The sequence below is a fragment of the Martes martes genome, assembly GCF_963455335.1.
Source record: "Martes martes genome assembly, chromosome: 5".
NCBI classification, from domain to species: domain Eukaryota; kingdom Metazoa; phylum Chordata; class Mammalia; order Carnivora; family Mustelidae; genus Martes; species Martes martes.
Window position 1 is genome coordinate 87,405,828 of NC_137892.1, and position 11,950 is coordinate 87,417,777.

Consider the following 11,950-nt stretch of genomic DNA (forward strand, 5'->3'; position numbering starts at 1 on the left):
GAAAAACAATGTGGAAATGTGGCCTAAACTCTTGGCAATGTTATCTTAGGTGGGGAGCTGGGGAGACCAGGGACCTCCCTCTTTCTCTAATATAGGCTGCTGTAAAGATTAAGATTAAAGGAAGAAAAATCCAATTATTTTTAAAGCAAAAAAGTTGTAATATTTAGGTTAAAAAAATGACATCTAAAAAAGTTAAATTGAAGGCAGAGCCTGGCCCAACCCTGGAGACTCTAAGTAAGCGATTTTGCTTTTCCTTCCCCCTCCCTCCACCCGGCAGTAAGAACCTGGCTCCAGCCCTCAGGCCATGGCACTTCATTCCTTGGGGCCACCTGGGGTCCCCAAATCTCGGGGCTGCACAAAACCGGTCTCCAAGTCTCGCCTCCCACAGCTGCTCCCAGGCCTGCGCGCTCCTGGAGTGGAGAGGAGAGGATGGCTAACCCCACTCAGGGCAGAGTCCGCCTGCGGCCAGGGCCCGGCGGTCGGCCCAGCAGAGTCAGCCCCTCCGCTGGAGAGCGGCTCCGCGTGACCCGGGGCCACGTGACCCGCGCGGGGCGGGGCCGCCGGTACAGTTGCTGCAGCCGCGGCGGGAGGTGTCCGAGTAAGTGGGGAGCAGGGCTGGCGGGGGCCCTCCTAGCGGGTGGGCGCGGGCGGGGGTCGAGGCCGTGCCCCAGCTTCCAGTCCCCAGGAGGCCGGAGCCCAGCGAGCTGCTGGGACCCCCCTTCCCGGTGCAGCGCCGGAGGGGCTATGGGATCGCCATCGTTGTCGGGAAAATACTCCTGTATCCTTCGGGGGGGCCCAAACGGCCACCTCCGCCTCCCACTCTGATTGATCGCAGTGAGGGGCGATTACATTGACCCCGTGTGCACTGGGGGAAACTGAGGGTCCACAGAGCAAGGCCGGCCGGCGGGAGCACCCCTCTCCAGGGCTGCAGGAGAATACACCTCTCCAGCCAAACCCCATGGGTCTCACCTGCTACAGTGGCCCAGTATGATCCCATGACCTCTCTACTGAGGAAGAGGCCATGGGTACAGAATATCCAGCGTGTTGTGGTAGAGAAGTGGGGAAAGAGGACTGGGTCGAACTACTGTAGCCAACATATTGAATATTGTGTGGTTTACATGCATCCTTATTTAATATTCACCATCGTGAAATTTGTCGGGTAGGTCCTCTTGTCCCCATTTTCACGTACGAAGAAACTGGCTAGGAGAACTTGAATCCTTTGACCAAGGTCCTGCGGTTGGTAAATGGAGGAACTGAGATTAGAACCCCAGTCTGTCTCGCAGCAGCGCCTCCTGGTGGGTGGTGGAGGCACTTGGCCCAGCTTATTAATTCCTCTGTGAAAGAAAATTTGGGGTCTTCCTCTTCCTTGCTCAGACACCCAGGGGAGAGGTTATTGCTAGGTGAGAAGGGCCTCTCCCCTCTCTCCAGCCACCTGCATCCCTTTCTCCCTCTCCCTTACCACTGATTCCTTTTGTCACCTGCCCCCTACAGGACAAGATGAAGCTCATCATCCTGGACCATTATTCTCAGGCCAGCGAGTGGGCAGCCAAATACATCCGGAATCGCATCATCCAGTTTAACCCAGGGCCAGACAAGTATTTCACCCTGGGACTTCCCACTGGTGCGTTGGGGCATGGAGAGGGTGCTGTGGATTATGGGGGAGTGAGTGGGCATTAGGGCTTTGAGGGGGCTGGGTATGTGGGCTCACTGAGCCAAAGGACTTACAGGTAGGGCTCTGAGGTGCTGGTGCGATGAATGAACAGCCCTGCTTCCTGAAAACGCAAAACAAGAGGACACAGCTTCCTTTATGGTTTGGTTTAGATGCTGCCTGCTCCTGAAGAGTTCTGGAGTAGAAGGTTTCTTGGTTAGGCAGGAAGATTTTTAGGCTCCATTCTAAGTCAGCCCTGTCCTCAACAGGCTATCTCGGGAGTCTAGGAGTTCTTAACAGAATTAAATCCTAATGCCTTCAGGCATACATTTTATGTAATGAATGAACTTCTGTGCATCAAGAGTGCTGTGAGCTGAGCACCATCCTTGGGAGAATTGAGAAGATCATCTACTCAATGCATTTTCTGTAAGGTTTAACTAGATACAGGACCTATGTGAAAAAGTTTTTTTTTTTTTCTAAAATTGTAATTTATTTATTTGACACAGAGAGAGACAGCAAGAGAGGGAACCTAAGCAGGGGGAGTGGGAGACGGAGAAGCAGGCTTTGCCCCGAGCAGGGAGCCCGATGCCGGGCTGATCCTGGGATCATGACCTGAGCTGAAGGCAGACGCTCAACGCCCCAGTCTCAGTCTCTCATGACAAAATCAGCTTGTTGCCTTCATGGGAGGATATTTATTTTGACCCCAGCTCCTCAAGGCATATGTCCTGATTCTTTCTCTCCGAGTTTGGGGGGATTTGCCCCAGTGTCCCATTCACTAGAGCAGGGGCCTTCCAAGTTTTTCTTGGAACTTTTCCAGGTTTTTCTGTGAAGGTCACATTGTTAATATTTGATGGCTTCTGTGGCCATACAGCCTCTGTCACAACTACGTAACTGTCCTTGTGGCTCAGAAGCAGCCGCAGACAACACACAAACCAATGTGCCTGGCCATCTACCAAACCTGATGGGCGCTGAAGTCTGAGTTCATATGATTCTCGCATGTCACAAAGTCACACTCTTTATAAACTTAAGAAGTGTAAAAACCATTCTTACTTGATGGGCTGTATAAAAACAAGCAGGCTGTCCGATGTGGCCTGTGGGATGAAGTTTGTGGGCCTCTGCACTAGAGGTTTGCGGGAGCCGTATCTGCATGTATCTGTGAAACCACTAACGTCTCAGGCCCAGGAGGGGCTGCACTAACATCCTGTTTGCTAACTGTGGAGCTTCTCTGGGTCAGAGTCTCTGCTTCTGCTGAGATCCCTCCCAAATCCCTAATTCCCTGTCACCTACACAGTCAGATCCCTGCTCCTCAGTGTGGCCTTCAGGGCCCTCTGAGACCTGGCCCCTTCCTGACTGTAGTCCTTGAACCAGCACAGCATTTCCATCTGGGTTCCCTGGAACGTGGCTTCTGTTAGGGGAAACACCAGTCAGGGGGCTCTGGGTGGAAAGCAAAGAAAGCAGCTCTGGCTGATGTACGCAGAAGAGGAATTTATTGGCTAGATAATGGGGAGCTCACAGAATGGAGGGGAAAGCTGGAAGTTTGGAAAGTGGACATGACGAAGCTCAGAGGAAGTCCAGGGAGGCTGTGTGGCTCAGGCGTGCCTGAGGCCCTGGCACAGGGGCAGACTGGTGATGGGGGCGAGGAGGGAACTTTGACCCGCAGGTGAATGCCCACCGTATGCCGAGCTCTTGTAGGTGCTGGGGATACGACAAACAGAAAAGACATAAACTCCTGCCTTCCTGAAGCTTAAATGGTAGTAGGAGGGAGAGTTAATAAGCAAGTTACTTGACAAAATACAGAGTATATTAGATGGTGATGAGTAAAGGAAGAAAATGAAGCAGGGACCACGGTGGGGGCGGAGGCAGGGAGTGTTGAGGCAGGGGTGGGTCTCTGCAGTGTTAACACAGGGTGGCAGGGAAGGCCCCCTGAGAAGGTGACACCTGAGTAAAAGCCAGAAGAGGTGAGTCATGCAGGGACCTAAAGGAACAGCTGTGAGGGCTTAGATGGAATTGCCTGGATCGGGATGAGGACGGGTGAGAGTGGCGACCCCGGGCCACCTTACAGAGACTTTGTTAGGACCGGTTATTACTCAGTGAAATGAGAAGTCATTAGTAGGTTTTGAGAAGAGAGATCTGATTTGAGTGGGGCTTTTTTCTTTCCATCTTCTTTTAAAAATTTCAAATATTCACAAAAGCTTAAAGAATAGCACAGTGCCATTTTCTTGGGCTCGCCCATTGCTAATATTTGTCACATTTACATACACACACACATTTTTTTAATGAGCCAGTTGAAAGTAAGTCCCAAACCTGACACTTGATCTCTAAATCTTTTGGCATCTGTTTCTTCAGAACATGGACATTCTCTTACCTAACTACAATAGTTATCATACCTATTAAAAAAGTCATTCCGTAATATCATCTGATATACAGATGCTAGTAACATTTTTTTCCTCATTGTCCATATTTATCTTTTATAGTCCCCTCCCAATAATCCAGTGTCCAGACTTCATGCACATTTAGTTCTTTAATCTGCAGAGGTCCTCCTGCTTTTTTCGTGTGCTTTATGACCTTGACTTTTTTGAGACTCAACTCACTGGAGTATGCTGCTCCTCAGGGAAGGGAAGTCTTCCCTGAACCCACAGACTTAGCCTGGTCACAGCTGACATTACTGCTTCATGTCCTAGTCCTAGCCAGTGAGCTCGTTCCCAATGGCTGCTGTGTCTCTTCTGCCCTCTGTTCCCATCATGTGGCCCACTGCCTCCCATACGAGGTGCTCACGGAATAGGTCAGTGTGATGTTTACTCAGGTTACTAATTCCAGTCATTCCAGTCAGCGGTGTGCTGAGCACTGGGATTCAGCAGCAGACAAGACAGACACAGCCCTGGCCTCCTGGAGCTTCCAGTCTAGAGGGGAGCTGGCCTTCAGAAGCACTGATGGGATGGCCATTAGGATTGGGGCACCGGGGGAGGACTTGAGATCTGCCAGGTTCTCCCTGTTGAGTAGCCCTCTTTCCTGGGTATCCTCGGGAGCTGGGAGCTGAAGTGTGTTCATGGCTGTGGCCTCTCTCACAGGGAGCACCCCAATTGGCTGCTACAAGAAGCTCATTGAGTACTATAAGAATGGAGACCTGTCCTTCAGATATGTGAAGACCTTCAACATGGACGAGTATGTGGGTGAGTCTGTCTCTTTCCAGGTCTTCCCTGATTCCAGGAGAGGAATAGGGAGGTCTCCGGGAACCAGTGATGTTTGGTGATAAGTTCAGTTAGCGAAAGCTGTCTCTTCCAGGCCTTGGTGTACTCAGCTATACAGTGCTCTGAAGGCTGACCTCAGGTCGTAAGCATTACGTGACCTAACAGATACGGAAGCCTCTTGTACAGAGCAAGCATTTTAAATATTAGATCTCCTCCCCAACTCCATGCCATTTCTTTCTGTAACCAGTGATTACAGATGGGATCGTCCCTCAGTGTCTGTCTGGTTGCTGTCTCCAGTGTTCATCCTCTAGCTCCCCTTTATGCCGGGCACTGGGAGAGGAGCAGAGACTGGTGTCCCTTCCAGTGCTGGAAAGCTATACCTTGGTCTTCTGTCACCCCCACCTACCCGCTCCTCCCACCTGCCATCATTTTGTAAGGCTTCACTTTGAATATTTTTGTTTTCAATTGTGGTAAATTTACCATCCAGCCGGTTTCATATGTAGAGTTCAGCAGTGTTAAGTATATTCACAGTGTTGTGTAACCAATCTCCAGAAATTTTTTTTCTTTCAAAACTATAATTTTTTTAAATAATGTCCAGAACTCTTCATCTTACAAAACTGAAACTTTCTACCAATGTGACACCAACTACCCATGGCCCATGCTCCCAACCCCTAGAAACCACCATTTCACTGCTTCTGTGAATTTCACGGCTCCAGATACTTCATTTAAGTGGAATCACAGAGTATTTGTCTTTTCGTGACTGTCTTATTTCACTCAACAAAATGTCCTCAAGGTTTGTCCTTGTAGTGTGTTGTCAGAATTTCATTCCTTTTTACAGCTGACATTAAACATTCTTCATGTTTAATGGAACACTCACTCACTTTAAACTTTTTCTTCTTGGCTAAAAATCGTTTTGGGGAAGCCCTGAGATAATTGTCTCCAACCAGCTGGTGTTCAAGTTGGGGTTCAGGCTAAGGGGTGTATCTGAGGATGAATGGTGGGATGGGAGGCACAGGGCAAGGAGTCTGCTTACTTCTTTTCCCAGATGGGCCAAGCTCTAACTCCAGGTTGTAGGTCTCCTGCAAAAACCCAGAGTGGCCCTGGCATCCCACCTACAGTTACTCCCTTGTGAAAAGGAGATGAAAATGAGGGGATTTCTTAGGCTCCCGGTGTACAGTCACTGTGGCCCAGTCCTGCCGTCACAGATGGTGGTGGTGGGTGGACACAGGGATCTCAGCCAATCACGGCTGATTGCGGACTGATGCCCCAGGGCCCCTGATGGGCATTCCTCTCAAAGTGTCTGGGGAGGTCTGAGGGCATCCTGGCGTCCGCCTTGGGAGGGTGGCTTTGGCTTAGCTGGGGCGTGACTAAGTGTCACCATGGTCCCACAGGCCTTCCTCGAGACCACCCGGAGAGTTACCACTCCTTCATGTGGAACAACTTCTTCAAGCACATTGACATCCTCCCAGAAAACACCCACATTCTGGATGGGAATGCACCTGACCTGCAGGCTGAGTGTGACACCTTTGAAGAGAAGATCAGAGCTGCAGGGGGGATTGAGCTGTTTGTTGGAGGTGAGCTTGACACTTGGCGGCACGTGTCTGGTGCAGAGTGCTGAGAACACGTGGAAGGACAGGACAGGACCCAGGCCTGTCTCCCACCAGCTTTCTCACTGCCCTAGTAAGAGCAGGAATCATTTATTTCCCTGAGGAGGCAGGGAAGACATAGATAGGTGCCCTCTCTCCCTGCCTTGGCTGTGCTGTTCAGTGACCATGTGATCTTGGACATCTCTTTCTGCACTTCCGTGCCTTGGTGGTAAAGTGATATGCTTGGATTGGGACTCTCAAGAGTCTATTCCCTAGTCCTAAGGTTTTATATGGATCAGTCCATGGGACTCACCTAAACAGTTAAAATCAGACTCCTATGGTTCGAGAAGATTCCTCACTCAGACCCTGCACACTATAGATAGCCATTGAACCCCAGAGAAGTTTTGTGACTTGCCCCAGGTCAGCCGGAGCAGTGGCAAGAAAGCAGGACACCCAAGGTGTCCCCTTGTCAGTTTGTGCTTTGTTCCTTCCCTGGGTGCTCCCTTACGTTTCCATCTTTTGCCACCTCTGGAGCCACGCACAGGAGTGTGGCTGCTTTTTACTGCTCTATACTTAATTCTTTAATTCAAGGTAGGAGGAAGAGGCTAAGAGCACTCACGTTCTAAGCTTTTATAAACTTTGCAACTCCTTTTGCAGTCAGTTTTGTTATTTGCTCTATCCCAGCAGCAGGCCCCCTGACTACTGGCAGGAGAGGGAAGTTACCCTTCAGTGACCTAGGGAAGCGGAAGCTATTTTGAGTACCTATTACTTAGTTTCCTGAGGGGTATCACAAGGTGACCAGGACGTGTGTGTACCTCAAACAGAAATGGGCAGGAGTTAGAGAAAGAAGACTATCTTATGCTTAAAATGTACCTGCCCGGGGTGAGTGAGAAAAGAGCTAGGATTTCAAGGGTATAATATGCCCGAGGTGGGGCAGGGCAGATTGTCTGTTCTTGAACTCTTGGCTCCCTGGGACTGACAGGGCTGCCCTGGCCTTTTCTCCCCGGCAGGCATTGGCCCTGATGGACACATTGCCTTCAATGAGCCGGGCTCCAGTCTGGTGTCCAGAACTCGTGTGAAGACTCTGGCCATGGACACCATCCTGGCCAATGCTAGGTTCTTTGATGGTGATCTCACCAAGGTGCCCACCATGGCCCTGACAGTGGGTGTGGGCACTCTCATGGATGCTAGAGAGGTAAGCGCACCTGGAAGCCCAGGCCTTCCTTGAGGGGTTGGACTTGACTTTTTGTTGCCAACTATACAGGTACCACCTGACTACACTGTTACTAAAAATATGGCTAAAATCCCAGCTGATCCTCTCACTGGTCCTCCCTCCTCTTTGGAGGCAACTGTTAGTCTATTCTCAGCAGAACCCTTTCCACACTGGCTGCATGGGAGGCTGCGGGCTCCCTGGCCTCTGCTTATGCGCCCCTTTGGAGCTTCTCAAGGCAAAGAGGAGCCCAGCACTACTCAACCTCTGAATAGGAATTTGCCTTTGCCCAGGTACGAGAGGGACTGCCGGTTCTCTGCAGGTGGTGGAGGTCACTGTTTGAAGGGGGCTGCCTCTGCTACCCCAGGATATTTTTGGTCATGGCCTTGTGCTCGAGGAGTCATAAATACGGAGAATTGTGATTTAAACCTAAGTGTCTAAATGCACTTTAGTGTGTTATTCCCTAGAAAGTTGGGTATCAATTTTCTGTGGTTCCAGTTTCTTTATTGTCTTTCACTAGAATTTTAAAAGCATTTGCTCTTCCTTTCAGGGGTATGTTCAGTGGGAAGCAGCTAACATTGTAGCTTGTTTCTTTGCCCAGATCTGTAAACAGGCATCTCCATATGTGAAAAAAAGGTCCCTAGTTCAAGAGAACTTTTGTGAGACAAATGACATTACCAGCTTTCTCTTGGGTGACCTTGACCCAGTATCTCTGGTGGTCACTCTGCTGTGTTTGGCCCTACAGCTTAGAAACACTAGGGTGTGAGGGCTCTCCCTGTCATGGGAGGATATTAGGATCTGGGAAAGGACCTGGGTCTGGAAATCAGGACTTCTGGGATTCTCTCTCTGCCTCTGGTGTCTCATCTTTTAAGAGAGAAACAGTAAATCCTATTCACAACTCCATGGTATAATCGAATTACAGTGAAAGGAGATCGAGAGAGCAGAGTTCCTTTACAATCACTTTCCAGCACTTATGTTCTTGATATTTTAACTGTTGAGGGAGTCTATGCTTTTTTTTATTTGAACATAAAACATCACCTCAACTCCTATCAGTCAAATACTTGACATTGAAAGTGACCAGATTAAGGGGCAGCCTTCGTGGGATCAAATGTCAGGGGCCACACATATAACCATTACTGTCACTTCTATGGCCCCCAGCAGATGGTGCAGGTTGGAACCCCTATTGTTCAGACTGCACTTGTGAAAACTCACCCAGCTTAGGACCCCTTGGGACTCAGTGTCCCAACTGCTGGGATAAGAGGCGTGGGCCTTTGTCTGGCATACGTGTTCGTAGCCGTCATCAAAGGTACCAGGAGGCACCACCACAGGGTGGCCTAGAGCGTTGCCTCCAGGTCAGAACTGACTTAATCCCCTGGAGCGCATCTCCTCATCTTAGAACATGGGGATTGTGATGCTCCCAGCCTCCGGGGATCTGTGTGGGAAGGCGGACAGCAGTGAGCACAGTGTGCTGCAGGCTAACAACATAAAATGGTCTATTAAAAACAACAGTGCTCACAGCCAGTTGTGGTGACGGGACCAAAACTCAGGTTTCTGGACTCCGGGTCCCAGTGCTTATTCTCCTCCGTCACAGGCTTGTTTTCTGACCCCCAGGTGATGATCCTCATCACAGGTGCTCACAAAGCCTTTGCCCTATACAAGGCCATCGAGGAGGGAGTGAGCCACATGTGGACCGTATCCGCCTTCCAGCAGCATCCCCGCACGGTGTTTGTGTGTGACGAGGACGCCACCCTGGAGCTGAAAGTGAAAACGGTCAAGTATTTCAAAGGTGAGGGGAGGTGAAAGGTAGGTATGGCAGTGGGTGGCCAAATTCAGGGTAGTGGACCTCATTTTCTTGCTCTGGCCATTTTCAGAGACAATTCTGATTTTAATAAGAACCGAACCTTAACGGTCCCAGAATACAGAGTCATTGCTCTTCCATCCATGACTGCAAAGGTCTATTTCTGGAGGCCTGTTCGTTCTGAGGCAGCAAAAAGACAATGAAATGAAAAGTAGTCCGTGGGCTATGTGGTGATCTCTTGACAGGGTTATTGAAGCTCTGGGTTTTTTTTTTTTATCTTTCAAGGTCTCATACAGGCCTTTTCCCTCTAGGTAGGGCACTGAACTCTCATGAGGATCTTTTTCTCTTCTATTTTAAAAAGGACACACTGCGGGGCGCCTGGGTGGCTCAGTCAGTTAAGTATCTGCCTTTGGCTCAGGTCATGATCCCAGGGTGCTGGGCTGAGCCCCGAGTCAGGCTCACTGCTTGGTGGGGAGCCTGCTTCTCCCTTTTCCTCTGCTACACCCCTGCTTGTGCTCTCACTGCTAAATAAGTAAAATCTTAAAAATAAATAAATAAAAGAAAAACGACACACTGCTTTAAGCCCATTTAGGGGAAAACCGTCATTAACGAAGCAGGCAAATTAGGAATTTATGCTTTGGTGAAAAGATTAACCTTTCAGTAGCCAACACCTCTAAAGAATGAATTTACAGAGGCTGTGGATTCTAGCATTCATTGGGAATAATAAATTCTCTTCCTACTCTTAGTATTTTTATCATTGGGAGCCACAGAGAAAAGATGATTTTTAGTACTAGGACAAAATTGGAGAGCTCTGGGATTACTGTTCGTAATTATAGAACTCTGCCTCTACCTGCATTAACTACTTTTGTTTTCAATTTTTCACAGGTTTAATGCTTGTTCATAACAAGTTGGTGGACCCCTTGTACAGTATCAAAGAGAAAGAAACAGAGAAAAACCAGTCTTCCGAGAAACCATATGGTGATTAGCCTGTGTTGATCGTAGCATTGAGTACCTCTTTAGGACAGAGCAATTCTGGAAATTGCCTTTAGGAGGACAGAATTGTATTTCTTTAATCCAGTATGGTTACTCCAGATCAATGGGTACACTTATTGTTCTTGGCTATGCAGCATAGAGCCCAGTCATGAGTGTAGCTACAGGGAGAAGGACTTGTTCTGTTAACTTACTTTAATTAGAAAAAAAGTCTTGGAAAAATGTACTCCATAATTTTGATGTCTGCCCTACAGAGATTACGGTTTTTTAGCTTTTGTTCTGCCTTTGGCACTGTTGTCCTGTACAACCACACTCCTGTCAGGAATTTCTATCATTACGTACACTGATTTTCAACTAGGGGTAGTAGGGCCTTTGAAAGCCCCTTGGGTAGTAGGCCGGCCTCTCATTTGAGAATCACTGTTCCAGATTAAGGAACAAACTCTCAGCCTTCTGTTCAGTTATAAGTGCCATGAAAAGAAAATGATTCCTTACTTTCTTTCCATAGTTGTTATTTTTTTTTTCTGCTCTCACAGTTGGCCTTTCCGTGAACTCGGAGGACTCCTTGGGGGAGGAGGACCTGGGTGGCTAGGGCCAAAGAGAAGGCTTTTGCTGATAAACTCAGAGCCTCAAGGGGCCTAACCACGTCAAACTCCCCTCCCTCCGGGACCCTCTGGCACCTGGAGGAAGGTGGAAATCCTCTTCCCACCAGAGCCCCATGTTTTTGTTCCAAGGTCTCACTGGGGCGACAGATCCTGCCAGTGTCAGTGTGTTCAGCTAAGGAGATAGGGGCCAGGGCAACAGCTCAGTTAGGCCGAAGTTTAGTCACAACATGAGTGACACGTTCCCCTGCTGCCCTGAGAGGTGAGTGCCAAGACAGCATACCAAATGCTTCTAAAGTTGCCTAATAATAGCCTTTCCCCACTTAAAATACCTGGCCATTCCAACCCGCTCAGGTTCCTGTGGTGTGCTCTGCTGTTCCCAGAACATCGGGAAATACAGCCCTTTTGCCCCTTTATCCTTCACCCCTTGTTCACAACATGAGTTTACTGCTCTGCCTTTTGACTCTCTTAAGCCTTCGTGGAGTGGATGCTGCCTTCTCCTCCCTGTTTCTGTGCCTGTTTGAAGCTGCTGCTTCCTCTCTGGAAAGATCTTTCAGAGACCAGCTCAGGTCTCTCTTCAACTGCTGTGTTTGGTACCAGTGTTTGGTCTTGAGCTTTTATACCCGATTGTGCTGTCATTCTGTCTTAGGCTAATGGATCAATGGACTTGTTTACAATGTGATATTTTCTATTAAATCCAGTATTTTCAAATAAAATGTGTCTTTGTGGAGTTGCACCCCTGGAGGTCAGAGGGTGGTCTGGGCTGATTACATATTTTGGGAACAGCTGGTGAGCAAAGCTTCACATTCACTCCTCACAGCAGCTCTAAAGGCACAATCATGGGCAACTGCTGACCTCTTCAGTCATCGGGGGAAATAAAATAGTTCATAAAAATGAGGCACCTGTGTAAAATGGAGGGCATGAACAGATG

At 48.9% G+C, this 11,950-nt stretch overlaps 1 protein-coding gene across 2 annotated transcripts; it reads left to right on the forward strand.

Moving 5' to 3' along the window:
- Nucleotides 1-559: 559 nt before the first annotated feature.
- GNPDA1 (glucosamine-6-phosphate deaminase 1) lies at nucleotides 560-11,727 on the forward strand. Of its 2 annotated transcripts, none has more exons than XM_080803858.1 (7): nucleotides 560-598; nucleotides 1,492-1,621; nucleotides 4,717-4,818; nucleotides 6,228-6,410; nucleotides 7,433-7,617; nucleotides 9,244-9,418; nucleotides 10,316-11,727. In XM_080803858.1, exons 2-7 carry the CDS (start codon nucleotides 1,498-1,500, stop codon nucleotides 10,414-10,416), a joined length of 870 nt encoding a protein of 289 aa, XP_080659984.1. In that variant the 5' UTR covers nucleotides 560-598; nucleotides 1,492-1,497; the 3' UTR covers nucleotides 10,417-11,727. The 2 variants fall into 2 exon arrangements, with proteins under 2 accessions (XP_080659984.1, XP_080659985.1); XM_080803859.1 differs by having other exon boundaries at nucleotides 597-1,159.
- The last annotated feature ends 223 nt before the right edge of the window (nucleotides 11,728-11,950 follow it).

What these genes read in the sequence shown, in the direction of transcription:
- GNPDA1 (XM_080803858.1), top strand. Translation starts at nt 1,498, where the DNA reads ATGAAGCTCATCATCCTGGACCATTATTCTCAGGCCAGCGAGTGGGCA. An exon ending in GATTGAGCTGTTTGTTGGAG is followed by an intron (nt 6,411 to 7,432) that starts GTGAGCTTGACA and finishes TCTCCCCGGCAG; the next exon opens with GCATTGGCCCTGATGGACAC. An exon ending in AACGGTCAAGTATTTCAAAG is followed by an intron (nt 9,419 to 10,315) that starts GTGAGGGGAGGT and finishes AATTTTTCACAG; the next exon opens with GTTTAATGCTTGTTCATAAC.